This window comes from Delphinus delphis, chromosome 5 (genome assembly GCF_949987515.2).
Source record: "Delphinus delphis chromosome 5, mDelDel1.2, whole genome shotgun sequence".
Lineage (NCBI taxonomy): Eukaryota > Metazoa > Chordata > Mammalia > Artiodactyla > Delphinidae > Delphinus > Delphinus delphis.
Genome location: NC_082687.1, coordinates 70,255,784 through 70,271,087, shown reverse-complemented (window position 1 = coordinate 70,271,087; position 15,304 = coordinate 70,255,784). Strand labels below are relative to the sequence as shown.

The 15,304-nt window shown below is 35.0% G+C and overlaps 1 protein-coding gene across 1 annotated transcript in view; it reads right to left on the bottom strand.

Moving 5' to 3' along the window:
• GABRA2 (gamma-aminobutyric acid type A receptor subunit alpha2) overlaps positions 1–15,304 on the bottom strand; it is a 126,876-nt gene that overhangs the window by 16,181 nt on the left and 95,391 nt on the right. The window contains exon 9 of the mRNA XM_060012612.1: positions 684–886. Coding sequence (XP_059868595.1) covers positions 684–886 — 203 coding nt within the window. The remainder of the gene's footprint in view (positions 1–683; positions 887–15,304) is intronic.

Genomic DNA, 15,304 nt, shown 5'->3' with positions numbered 1-15,304 from the left:
GAAATAATTACCAAAGAAGTTAATCTTCAAAACAAATACTTTTTCTCTTATAGACTTCAGGAGCAACTTAAAATGTCTAGGCATTTCTACCTAGTTACTTATTCCATACAACATGGGAGAGATTACGATGCTGCCAGTCTTTTACATCCAAGCAACAGAGATGGGGGTAGGTGAAGAGTAACTCAGCCCACTTGATAGGGCCTAAAATTCTATAACTGGGAAAGTTAATGCCCTCTTTTCTTTTCCAAATCTTTTCCCTATAAACCAGCGTGGTTAAGAGCATGAATTTAATGGTCAGGCAGATCTGGGTTTAAGTATACTTATTAACTTGTGTGAGCTTGAACATGTAAATAACCTCACTAAGCCATCCATAGCTTCTTCATCAGAAAAAAATGAGAATTAAAAAGAAACCCTAGTTATAAAGTTGTAAAGATTACATGAGAGAACATATCTAAAAAACTTAGCACAGTGCCTGACACACAGAGCTCAAAAGATGCTAGGAAGTGGTTTTAACAGAAGTAATACTACCAGCACTCCTAAAGGATTTCAGGCAAGAGCGTACTTTGAAAGAAATCTTTTATGTTTGAATGTTCTTAATGTCAGTTTTGAGGAACAGTATCTGTTGCAAGCTAAATCTGTTGGAGGATTCTCTTAATCACGGTGAGAAGGAAGTTCTCACTTACCTTGTCATTTACTACACTCTTTCCATCCCAAGCCCATCCTCTTTTGGTGAAGTAATTAACAGTTGCAAATTCAATTAGAGCAGAGAACACAAATGCATAACAAACAGCAATAAACCAGTCCATGGCAGTTGCATAAGCCACTTTGGGGAGAGAATTCCGAGCACTGATGCTTAGAGTTGTCATTGTTAGAACAGTTGTTACTCCTGCAGAAAGATAGGAAGCAAAAACATCAACAAATACCAGCAGGACAGCATTGGAAATACTTTTTTTTTTTCTTTCCCAAAGGTACTTTCAGTGCCACCTCTAGCCATTAAAAAAGCAAACAAAAATCTTCAGAAAGAAAACAGTGCAAAGTTAATTATTGTAAATGGTTATTATACTTTTTGAAGTGATGACTCTGAAATGCTTTCATTTTCCATTTTTGTTTGTATGAATCTCCTTTTTCTCTTAAATACCGTTGAGGTTAGAAAGACTGGTGAAACTGAAATAGAATTTCCTAGGAGGAAAGAAGGACTTGAAATTGACCAATTGTCCATTAACATTAATTAAAAAAAAATCTTTCACAAAGCCTCACATTAATTTGTTCATCATTTATTTGAATCATTCTAAGCAGACGACCAATCATCCACACTAGTAGTCACAATAGAACTATGATTAAGAAGTTCTTCATTCTAAGTATAGCTACCTAAGGATGAAATTAATTCTGGATTGCCTAGCATTGTGAGGACATAATTTCTTTCATAATGTAGCTTAGAATCTTCAGAAAATAAAACAAGCAACTAAATCCCAAACCTTATAAAATTTAAATCACTAAAAAGGTATATTATATACCTTTGTTGGTTTAATAAGTAATTTCGTTCCTTGCATTATAAAGCTTTTCTGCCTATAGTCTGGGAAGTCACAGTGGTTAAGTAAAAAGAAAGCAATAACTCAGAAGCCAGTCACAGTATCAGCAGGTCAAAATGTCTACAATTACCTGGTTTATCAGAGATTCAAGAGAGGATTAATTATGTACATAGGGGATACATTAAATTAAAAGACAACTGAAATGTTAAAGAAATGTTCATTCATATACTGAAATTTTTTATATTTAATTTTTACTTTCCCTTAGGATAAATAAAACAGCCTTTTTTCTCACTTACCATAGAGTTAAAAGTTCAAAATAGCAATAATTCTATTTAATCATGAGTGAATGCATCTGGGAATATGATGGTAGTAGTAGGGATAAAAAGTAGAAAAATAAATTTATCTCACCTGCTGCTGAGTCAATATTAAAAAACACATTTACAGAAATACATTGTGTTTGCATGCATCAAACTGTGGAAGGTTTTAGATGGTGTCTTCTTTTGAGAATTTGGTAGAGGAGAATAATTAAATAGAACACATGCCAGATACACCTACACATACCCACAAACACAACCATATCTACCTGTACACACACACACACACACACACACACACACACACACACACACACACACACACACACACATATATATACATGGCAATGCAAATGATGAATCAATATATGAAACTATATTTAACTTCACCAGCAGTCAAGGAAAAAAAAAGCAATAATGAGATACCTTTTCAAAACAATATTAACAGCAAAATGTTAGCAAAACTTTAAAAGATTGATACTATCCTGGCATTGAAGAGGATGTGGGGCAATTGACATTCTCTTTAATAGGGATTACAAATATCTAAGAGACTGTTGCCTAATCTGAGGTCATAAAGATTTAGGCCTATATTTTCTTTTGAGTTTTATAGTCTTAGTTCTTACATTTAGGTCTTTGGTCCTTTTTGAGGTGATTTTTGTGTATGGTAGATGTCCAAATTCATTCTTTCTCATGTGGATAGCCAGTGGACCCAGCAACATTTGCTGAAAAGACTTTTCTTTCCCCATTAAATGATCGTAGCACTGTTGATGAAATCAATTGATCATAGATATATGGATTTACTCTGGACTTTCAATTCTATTTCATTAATCTACATGTCTGTCCTTATGCAAATTTCACAGTTTTGATAACTTACAGCTTTAGAGTAAGTGCTGAAATTGGGAAGCAGGAGTTCTCCAAATTTCTTATTCTTTTTAAAGATTGTTTTAGCTTTTCAGGGTCCCTTACACTTTCCTATGATTTTATGGTCAGTTGCTCATTTTTTCAAAAATGGTCACTGGAGTTTTGATAGGTATTGCATTGAATCCCTTGTTTGGGGAAGTATTACCATCTTAACTACATTAAGTCTTCCAATTCCCAAACATGGGATACATATCTATCCATTTTAATCACATATACATATATCATCTCCATTTATTTAGAACTTTAATTTCTTTCGGCAACATTTTTTTTTTTTTTTTTTTTTTTTGTGGTACGCGGACCTCTCACTGCGTGGCCTCTCCCATTGTGGAGCACAGGCTCCGGACGCGCAGGCTCAGCGGCCATGGCTCACGGGCCCAGCCGCTCCGCGGCATGTGGGATCCTCCCAGACCGGGGCACGAACCCGTGTCTCCTGCATCGGCAGGCGGACTCTCAACCACTGCGCCACCAGGGAAGCCCTCGCAACATTTTATAGTTCTCAGTATACAAGTTTTTCATCTTTAAACTTAAATTTATTTATAGGCATTTTATTCATTTGGCTGTTACATAACTAAAAATAGCTTCTTCTTAATTTCCTTTTCAGATTGTTCATTGCTACTATATACAAACAAAACTGATTTTTTTAATGTTGAGCTTGTACCCCGAAACTTTGCTGAATGTATTAGATCTAATAGTTTTTATGTGGCTTAATAAAAGTTTTCTATGTATAAGAACATGTGATCATGTGATCTGCAAATAGAGTTTTACTTCTTCCTTTCCAAATTGGATGCCTTTTATTTGTTTTTCTTGCCTAACTGCCCTAACTAAAGCCTGAAGTATGATGTTGAATAGAATTAGTGAAAGCAGACATCCTTGTCTAGTTCCTGATGTTAGAGCAAAAACTTTTAATCTTTCACCTCTAAGTGTTATGTTAGCTTTTCTTTGATCCTCTTTGTTGGGTTAAAAAGTCCTTTTCTAGTGCCAGTTTGTTGACTGTTTTTATCATGAAATGTGTTTCATTTTGTTTTTCAGAATCTACTGAGATGATTTTGTGTTTTTTCATATTTCATAAATATGTTTGGTATTACATTGATTGCTTTTTGTATGTTGAACCAACCTTACATTCCTGAGGTAAACTCTACTTGGTCACAGTGCACAGTCCTCTGTATATGTGGCTGGTTTCAGTTTGTTAGTTTCTTGTTGAGGACATTAACATCTATATTCATAAGGGATGTTGATCTGCAGGGTTTTTTATTTCCCTTGTGATTTCTTTGTCTGGTTTTGGTATCTTGGCAAAATGACTCTATAGAATGAGTCAAGAAGTTCCCTCATCTATTTTTTCAAAGAGTTTGAGAAAGAATGGTGTTAGTTCTTTCAATATTTGGTAGAATTAACCAGGAAAGCCATCGACCTTAGGCTTTTATAGATTTTTTTGATTACCCACTTCATGGCTTTACTTGTTATAGATTTATTCAGACTCTTCAGTCAACTTTGGTAACTTTCTGATTTGAGGAATTCGTCCAGGTTATATAATTTTTTGGCATACAGTTGTTCACAGGTTCCCTTATAATTCTTTTTATTTCTACAAGGTCAGTTGTAATATGCCTTCTTATTTTCTGATTTTAAAATTTTGAGTCTTCTCTCTTTTTTATCTTGATCAGTCTAGCTAAAGTAAAGACAATTTTGTTGACATTTTCAAAAACCAACTTATGGTTCTATGTTGATATTCTCTATTGTTATTTCCTTTCTCTATTCCATTTATCTCTGTTCTAATTTTTATTAATTCCCTCCTTCTTACTTTGGGTTGCATATGCACTTTTTTTTTTTTTAGTTTTTAAGGTGGAAAGTCAGAATATTAATTTGAGATCTAAAAAAAAATAATGTAGATGTTTACAACCATAAAATTCTCTTTGAGAAATGCCTTTGTTGTATCCCACAAGTTACAGTATGTTGTATTTTTATTTCCATCCATTCTAAAGTATTTTCTACCATCTCTTGTGATTTCTTCTTTGACCCAATGGTTATTTAGACGTTTCTTATTTAATTTCTACATATTTGTAAATTTTCAAATTTTTATCTATTATTGATTTCTAATTTCATTCCATTGTGGTCAGAGAACATGCATTGTATGATTTCAATCTTTAAATTTATTGAGAATTGTTTGTGGACTAATGCATTGTCTTCCTGAAGAATGTTCCATGTACACTTAAGAAGAATGTACATTCTGCTTTTTTTGGGTGGAGTATTCTATAGATGTCTGCTAGATATGGCTGGCTTATACTGACATTCAAGTCTTCTATCTTCTAGTTCTAGCCACTATTGAAAGTGGGGCATTGAACTCTTCAACTATCATTTTTGGACTGTTAATTTCTCCCTTCAATTTTGTCGTTATAGTCATGTATTTTTAGGCTTTTTTGTTGGATCCATATACATTTATAATTGTTATAACTTCTTGATTGACTCTTTTATCATTATTTTATATTCTTATTTGCCTCTGGGAAAGTTTATTGTTTCAAAATCCATTTTGTCTGTTATCAGTGTGGACAGTCAAGCTCTTTTTTTGGTTATATACTATTTCCATCCTTTTATTTTACCCTTATTTGTATCTTTGAATTTATAGTTAGTCTCTTGTAGACAGCATATAGTAGGATCATGTTTTATTTTTTGTTTTCTATCCATTCAGCCAATTTCTGCATTTTAACTGATGGATTTAATCTATTCACATATAGCATAATTTCTGGTAAGAGAAAAGTTACTTCTGCCATTTTCTATTTATTTTCTATAGGTATTTTATATTTTTATTTCTTAGTTCCTTCATTACTTCCTTATCTTGTGTTAGATATTTTTTAATGTACCATTTTAATTCCCTTGCTATTTCTTTTACTATATGTGTTTGAGTTACTCTCTTAGTGTTTGCCCTTGAGGATTAAAATGTCTAATTTGAATTAATACCAGCTAAATATCAAGAGTATACTAAAAATTGCTCCTTTATAGCCCCATGCCCCTCTTTATGCTGTTATTATCACAAATTACATTTTTACATTGTGTGCCCATCAATATAGACGTACAATTCTTGCTTTGTGCAGTTGTCTTTCAAATCAGAAATAAGGACTTACAAACAAAAAAATACATATTTATACTGTCTTTTATATTCACCTGTTATTATCTATTTCTTTCTGTGGATTTGAGTTACTATCCTTTCATTTCAGCCTTAATGGTTTTCTTTAGCATTTCTTGTGTGACAGTTCTGCCATTGACAAAACTCACTCATTTTTTGTTTATCTGGGAATATCTTAATTTTTGAAGTGTAGTTTTGATGGATATAGAGTTCTTGTTTGAGAAACTTTTTCTTTTGACACTTTGAATATGATATCTTACTGTCTCCCAGCCTCCATGCTTTCTGATGATTCGTTAGCTGTTAATCATATTGAGAGTTCTCTTTACATGAGGCATCACTTTTCTCTAAGTGGTTTCAAGATTCTCTTTTTTTCCAGTTTGATTCTGATGTATCTATTCATGGGTCTCTTTAAATTTATTCTATTGCTGGTTTACTGAGCTTCTTGAATGTGTTGATTTGTGTTTTTCATTAAATTTGAAAGTTTTTAGTCACTATTTCTTCAAATATTTTTAAAACCTTTATCTCTCTCCTTTCCTTCTGTGACTACCATTATACATATACTGACATGCTTGATAATATGCCTGAGGTGTCTTGGGCACTGATTATTTTTCCTCATTTTTTTCCTTTCTGTTCCTCATACTTAAGAATCTTAATTGACCTATCTCTGAATTCAGTGATTCCTTCTTCTGACTGCTTAAATCTAATGTTAAGTTCTTCTAGTAAATTTTTCTTTTCAGTTATGGTACTTTTGAATTACAGAATTTCTACCTGTTTACTTTTTATAATTTCTATCTATTGATGTGATATTCTCTGGTGAGACATCATTATTATACTCTTCTTTCATTCTTCAGACATGGTTTCCTTTAGCTCTTCTATTTTAACTAATGTAGCTTATTTAAAGTCTTTGTTTACTTAGCCCAACACCTGGGCTAAGTTTCTAATGAATCTTTTTTTTTGGTAAATGGGCTATACTTTTTTTTTTAATTTGCAGAACTTATATTTTTGTTGTAAACTGGGCTTCTTTTGTTTTTGTTTTTGTTTTTGTTTCCAGTACGTGGGCCTCTCACTGTTGTGGCCTCTCCCGTTGTGGAGCACAGGCTCCGGACGTGTAGGCTCAGTGGCCATGGCTCACGGACCCAGCCACTCCGCGGCATGTGGGATCTTCCCGGACCGGGGCACGAACCTGTGTCCCCTGCATCGGCAGGTGGACTCTCAACCACTGAGCCACCAGGGAAGCCCATAAACTGGACTTTGAATACTGTAATGTGGCAATTCTGGAAATCATATTCTTGCCCTCTCCAGGGTCTTTTGTCAATTGCTGCTTGTATTTATTGTCTCTGTTTGTTTAGTAACTTTTCTTAACTAATTCTGTAAAGTCTGTATTCTTTTCATTTGGGATCACTTAAGTCTCTGTTTTCTTAGCTTAGTAGTCATCTAATGATTGCATAGATTTTTGCTGAAACACTTGAAACCAAAAAAACTCTCAGTCTTTGTCAGGTGATTCTGTGTGCAGGTTGGGATATGTCTTCATCATTCAACCAGGCAGTTTACAACTCTGCCTTCGCATCCACTTCCTGCTTGTATAGAGGCTCAAGGTCAACAAGAGGGGAGAGCTTTGGGCTTCCTCAGTCTTTTTTTGTGTATTCACATAGCTCTATGTATGCATGTGGCCTTCTAGATTCCAGGAAATATGTCAGTGCTTTTCAAATCACTTATGTACAATTCATTCACCAGCTTTTCCTCTCAAACCTTTTGGTCAGCCCATTGTTTGCCCCAGATGTTATCCACTGCCTCAGGCAGAAGCAGCTAAAATATTTGCCTGGAAATGCTTTCAGTATGCATCCTTCCGGTGGTAGCTTTGGCACTGGGGGAATTCTGAGTCAAATGAAATAAAAACAAGCTTTTTGAGAAGATCTTCCAGGGAGGCATAATACAGATGAAGTAATGACAATTCTTTTTGGATGAGCTCCATTTTCCTCCTTCTGGTACCAGGAATTCAGGCTTTATTTTCAAGACTACCACTTAGGTAGGGAGCGGGTATGGGACTAGTGTAAGTTGCAACACCATAAAGATTACTATTCTTTACCAAGATTCTACCATTTTTCTTGAATACATGTACTCAGGGTTGCAAGCTGTTGGCTAGTTTCCAAAGTTCTGAAAAAGCTGATTTTAACAGTTTTACCAGTTTCTTATTGCTTTTATGAAGATGTGGGATTTTAGTATTTCTTATTCCACAGTTTTTGGTGATGTCACTTCTAACGTTTTGAGGGTCTCCCCTGAGACCTAGGAGTTATCTTTCTAGATAAGCCAGGGCAGTATAAAATACTGGATAACAGTATAAATATTTCCTCAGAAGGCCTTATCATCAGATGGCTTGGGTTTGAATTCTGGCTCCATTACTTGCTGCCTGTGTGATTTTGAGCAAGTTTCTCAACTATTCTCATTATGTTCATCTTCAAAATAGAATTTTAGACTATATCTACTTCAGAAGAACGTTGTGAAGGTTAAGTATGCATTTACCACAAAGCCTGGAACATTGTAGGAATTTATTAAATGTTACTTATTTTACTTCTCTCTTTCGTTGTTATTACTATTACGTCTATCAGAAATCTACTTTACTTAAATGATAGCAGAAAAATATTTAAAGGTAAATGATACACAAGGCCCTTTACATGAATACTGCTTATAAAAGTAAGAAAGTGGCAAAAGTGGCATAGTCAGTGTTTGGTAAATAGTTTAATAAATTGTTGAATACCTACATTAGTAATACCAATACAATATTGAAAAGAATAAAGTTGGGCTATACATTGATGGCAAAAAATCTACAATACATTTTGCTTAAAAATGTTTCATGATTCAAGATTCATGAAAATATACACAAATGGATTTGTGCATCAATATAGATATACTGCATGAACTTAGTAAAAAAAAAATCAGAAAAGACACTCATCTTAAGTTACCACTTTGGTAACTTTAGGAGAGAAGATAGCACATGGTTTGGAATGATGAAACAGAACTGGACTTGTGACTGATTTTTCATTCTTTTACTTTTTTTGGTATTTGATCAGGTAAATATAAAAGGACAAAATCTCTAAGGATACAATCTAAGACAATAATATTAGTTACTTTGGGGAATTAACATTGAAGGAAAGTCATTCTTAAAAATTTTTCCTGGAGTGAACCTGCTTTGCTTCTGTGATAAGAAAAAATACAAAATTTTATTTAAACAAGAGATACTTAATGGCTTTTAACTTTTCTAATTCAAGTGTGAATTCCTGGGAACAACTGAAATATACATTAGTGTTGACTAACTTAAAGAAAATCTACAAAAAAATGCATGTTCAAATTATGGCCAACTATAAATTTAACTATGATTCTAAGTCTATACTGCTAGCTTAAAATTAGATTTGAGTCTAGTCATTCAAGCCAATAAAATGTTATAGCAATTTCAATATGAATCTACTATGAGGCTCTTTTTCACCATATTCAAATCTTCCCTATATCTAAATTTTATTTTCTTTCGTCTGATTGTGGAAACTTGACATTAAAATTGTTAACATGGACTATAAGCTCCTTCCTCCTTCCCTCCCTTCCTTCCCTTTTTTCCTTTTACTGGAGGGGTAAGATTCTCATATGTCAGCTTTTCTGGCTGCTAGTTGAGTCTAGCCTGGTCCCATTACACTGTAGATAGAAGAGCTAAGAATTAAAGAGCTGCACTTAGCTAGAAAGAAACCTCACAAACCTTCCACAAGCCCATCTCCCAACAATGGGCATTCTTCTATACCTAGTAGGGCCTCTACAAATGAATGTTCCCACAACATTACTTTAACAGATTTGTGTCTTCCCTTATCACCTCTGTGTGACCACCAAATCCCAATGCTTCTTTGGGAAGCCTAAGTTGCTTTTTCAGTAAAATAAAAGGTAGGTATTTTAAAGTGCTTTCAGCCCTAAAATTCTATGCATATATGTGAAAACTATGCGACCATTTCCCATACACAGACAATATCTAATGTATAGCTATTTTATATTCTGATTTTATTCTGTGTAATATTTATTTCAAGGTGTAGGTGCCAAAAACCTCAACTCATAGTAGCTGAGAAAATGGTGTCAAAGTAAAGAAATGCTAAGTATTGAGTGAAAATATACATTGAAAGGAGAAAATCAAATCAGGGGAAATGATTTCAGCACAGAGACTGAGACTGTGGGCTCCAAGGCCAGATGCCTGAATTCTAATTTTGTGACCTTAGGGAAATTTCCTAGCCTCTTCGTTCCACAATTTCCTCATTTGTAAAGTGGGGATTAGGTATAGTGTTTTCCCATCCTGTTGTTATAGCAACCAAATGAGTTACTGCATGTAAAGCAATGCCTCTGTTATAAAAAAGACACCTCAGTGTGTGTGAGAAAAAAAACATCACTCTGAAAGCAAAGTCAGGACATATTTAAATCAGAAAAATAAAATAAAATACTCCTTGAGACCTTTATCCCCATCAAATGCTTGTTTGTGGTTAGGGTGTGGGAAGTTAGGAAGTTAGGAAGAAGTGTCAGAAACCAAACAGGCACAAAAACTGCAATAGAACAGAAATGTAAGATTGTTTGATACCACCTGCTGGCTACTGCTAGAAATGGCAGAAACAACAGACATCCTGGAAACAAAATGGTGGATTCCCCACCCCACCCCTGCCTGCCCCTTCAGCCCAATGGACAAAGCAATAATCACCCCTTCCCCCGAAAAATGATAATAATAACATTTACAAATACAGTATAAGTGCAGTATGAAAGGTTGTAATTTTAGTTTATTTCTCAGGTTGAAATTTTAACGCATAACTGTACTACATCTGAATAACAGAAAAGTTGAAACTTCTATGTGTTAGAGACAGAAATTAGAACTTGGATACCATATCATTGCCCTAAAACCTAATTATCTCAAATTCCACTAATTTAAAATTTGTGAACTATTGATTATAATCTCGAAGAACATGATCGAAAGGTTAATTATAATGTAGACAACACTGTGAGGGATTACAAAGTTTTCTTTATGATTACCTGAATACATCATGGATTTAATAAATCAAAGCTCATATCCCTTTCCCCAAACCCTTTGTATCTTGATGTCCCTTTCTCAATGAAAGGCCTCTGCGATCAGAATGAACTCATTTTCATATTCTGTCAGTTTGGGCAACACATGGTTTCCTCTCCCTAGAATCTTTTCCTTGTCACACATCCTTCTTTTTTACCTAGTTAAATCCTATTTCTTCTCTTAAATTATTGAGTACCTACTTACTGCAGTACTTTTTGTAGGCACTGGGAACATACCAATGAACAAAATAGAAGAGATTCCTGCACCTAAAGAATGCACATTGGACTAATGCTGCAGTACACACAGCTCAACTTGTTCTTTCTGCAGGATTTCATGCATAAAGGAAAAAAAATAGGCACCTATGACCTGGTCCTATGCATACCTCCATAGGTCGTGTCCTTTTAAAATTTTCTGTTGGCTTACATGACTGTATATCCCCAATAAACTATATGGATTACAGTTTGTTTGTCTTCTTCTCCCCGAAATGTAAAAGTGTGCACAACAGAGGGTAGGAGAGCATTAAGTAGTTTTTAAATTAAATAGTTTTTAAATAAATAGTGCATAGCAGAGTGCAGGAGGTCGTTAAATAGTTTTTAAATTGAAACTACTCCCCCAATGATCTGTAATTGATAAGCCTTTATTTATTAAGATAATGGCAAGAAATCTCTTCCTTCTTTTATAAAGCAAGTAGGCATTGAGTTCCCGTTCTGTGCTGGGCTCTGTGGCGCTGTGAATGGAATGCGAGCCAAACCAAATCAGCTCTCTACGAGACATTTTCTCAAAAGAGCACAAAGTAACATAACATCACAAGTGGGCAGAGTCTATGATGAACTGTAACGGGGTGACCGACCTAGACGGGAATTTGGGTTAGACTTCCCCAAGGAAATGAAGGGATAAATTAAAATGGCCACCAGACAATGGAAGATAATACTAGACTGAGGAAAGAATATGCACAGGACCCAACCCAGAGACATGGGGAAACATGGCATTGCGAGGCATGGAGAGAATCCTGCAAGGTGGGAAGGCAGAAGAGAAGGGTTTCGTGAAGAAGAGAGAGGGGGAGGCAAGAGCCAGACTATCCAGGGCCTGTTTGATGGTGTTCAGGTGATATAAATTCTTTTCAAGAGCAATGGGAAAGCTTTACAGAGTCCATTTTGAACTGGTTAGTGACATGGTCAGTATTTCTTGTTTAAAATATTACTCTGGCTATTGTTCCTCTATAGTTAAGGTGGTTGCTATTTTCTTTATTTTTCTCCAGCATTTTCTGTTTGCCTTTTGTTTAATATAGTTTGAATACGATATGACTAGGTATGTTTATTGTTTGTTTTGATTTGTTTTGTATTTATCCTTCTTGGTGTTCTCTGAGCTTTTGGACCTATGGTTTGGTCATTAATATTTGGCAAGTTTCAGCCTGTTAATGTCAAATATTTCTTCTGTTCTTACTGTCTTCTTCTTCTGATATTCCAATTATGACTATGTTATACCTGTTAAAATGGTAGCACAGTTCCTGAATGCTTTGTTGTTTTGTTTTTGTTGTTGTTTATTCAATTTTCTTTTCCTTTTTGAATTTCAGTCTGTGAGGTTTCTAATGATCTACAGACAAGCTCAGCCTTATTGAGTTGATTGATGAGCCCAGTAAAGGCATTTCTGTTATTGTTTTTTTTTTTAATTTCTATCATTCCTTTTGATTCTTAGAGTTTCCATCTCTCTAATTATATAACTGATTTCTTCTTGGATGTTGTTTCCTTTTTCCATTAGAGACAGTAACATATCAATCACAGTTATTTTAAATTCCTTGCCTAATAATTCCAACATCCCTGGCATGTCTGAGTCTGGCTCTGTTGTTTACTTTTTCTTTTCCGACTGTGTTTTGTTTTTTATTTTTCCTTTTGGCATGCCTTCACAATTTTCCCCCAAGTTTTATTAAGATATAATTGGCATGCATCACTGATAAATTTTTGTTGAAAGCTGATCATGTTGATTTGGGTAATAGGAACGGAGATAAATAGACCTTAAGGGTAGGATTTATGTTAACTTGGCTAGAGGTTGGCTGTGTTTAATGTTTGCTGTCATTATAGGTGCCGCAGGATTCAAGGGTTTTTTTGTGTTCTTGCTTTGGCTTCCCCTTTTGACTTTGGACTTCCCTAGCTACTCCTCCTCCCAGGGAGTCTTTGTCTTCAGCTCTTTCTGCTGTAAGCTGCTGCTCTTCTACGGGCGTCACCTTGGCGTGGCGGTAAGGTGTACGGGAGGGAGACTGGTCTACAATCTTCTGATTAGATCTCAGGCTTTTAGGCAGCCCGTGTCTCAGACTGTAGCTTCGCAAGTGTTCCTCCACTTGTACAGCTTTCTTCCCCATTCTGCTTACTCCTTGCAGTGGCTGTAGCATGCCCAATCTATTTCCTTGATGCTCTGATCTCTGTTGATAGTATTTCATTTCCTCAAACCTCCTTAGGTGAGAGAGTAAGACTGGCCTTCTGTCAGCTGGGATGAGGCTCTGGCCAAGTCCCCTCCCCTGGACACAGGCTTTGGCTATGGAGAAGGCTCTGCGTATATTTCAAAAAGCTTCTTCTCCCTTACCCTTTCCTCTGCCATTGTCAAGAATGGCTATTTCTCAGATCTTTCCCTTGAGAATCTAGTGGGGTTCCGGGGAGGTAAAACCCATGAATATGTGGGAATCCCCCATAAGATTGTGGCCTTAGGAGTTTCTTACTTTCACATGAGTACACGCTCAGTTTCTAACAATTCATGACAATGACCATTCAAGTGCCTCTACCAGATGCTTAAGCAGCATCTCTTTCAGGTAAAAAGAAAATCTTAGCTGTGTCTCTCAGTGTGTCTGCCTCTTCACAATTTGGGATGGCAGTTTGCCTGTCACCTTGATTCTTGTACGAATGCAGTAAAAGCCCTTAATTTTCATTTGTTTAGCTTTTTCATATTGTAAGGATGGGAGTGACAGCTTGCAAGCTCTTCACATGTCAGTGCTGAAACCTGAAGCTCAGCGCCTTGATTTTAATACATGATTTTTTATAACTTCCCATGTTATTAGTCATACGTATATTTTTTCTCTTCTGGGTTTCTGGTTGTGTCTGGGTGGTTGAGTTTGACAGTTAATCAGAAAAGCTAGGTAATATTTAGCAAGGTAATGAATCAATATAATATAGACAACCTTCTGGAAGTAAAGAATGAACTGATATCAGCAGATGACTGATAGTCAACAAGGCAAATTCATGAATCTCTGCATTTGGCCAGCACAATTAAATTTGAAACAGATGCTCTAACAGTTCCCTGTGTTCCTGCTAACTGCATCTTAAAAGAAGAAATTTGAAGACATATAAAAATGAATTAAAACGAATTATAAGGTCAGAGTATTTTTATATCACTATATTGAGATCATTTAAAAATAACTTGTTAAAAACAGGAAAATTCAAGAAATCAACCAAATTTTTAATCATATGTACCTGATTTATTCAATCAGCTTGCCTAATATTTGTTCCCCCACTAACTGGCTTGATTATATTTTTGGCAAAAATATTACTTGTAAAATCTGGCCAAATTATTTAATGCTTCACTACAAACATAAGCAAAATCATATTTTAAGATTGAAAGGAAGAAGAAAATTCAAACAATAATGTTACTGACCCTAATTTAACATCTATGCACACTAGTTGTTAAATTAATAAGATATTAAGAACCTTCATGGGTACAGACTGCAATTTATTTGCAATCAGTGTATGTGAAAGTACATATACATACATGCATATGAATATTCAGGAACTCTGGGGCATCAGTGGTGGAGCCTCAAGCTATGAGGATCAATTAATATACCAAGTCTGTGTTGAGTGCCCCTTCCAGGTTATCAGAGAGCACCCTGAATATTCCCAGAACATAACATATCATAATATAAACCATTGTTTACCTTCCCTTCTCCTCAAACAGACTGTAACCTCTTTGAGTGTAGGAATAACATCTTTTTTGTTTACCTTGTGTTGCTAAGGTCTAGCAAAGTGTCTGGCACATATTTTCTAACTGAATGGATTAATAAATATAGTTTTGAAGCAAATACACCTATTTGTGTGGATATAGACATATATTATAAATGAGTGGGTATGTTTGTGTGTGTTTGGGGTTAAATACATAAATACACAGAAACAGTCTGATACTAGCTATTTTTTTCCCAGAATTCAATGACTAGGGAAGTGGATGCCTTGGAAGATTTGGGATTAAAAGATGTCCAATCATTTAAACAGTTTTAAGTAAATATTTTACGTGCTCTATAAGTCTAATCAAAATATTATATATGTAACATTATATATATATATATATATATATATATACACACACACACACA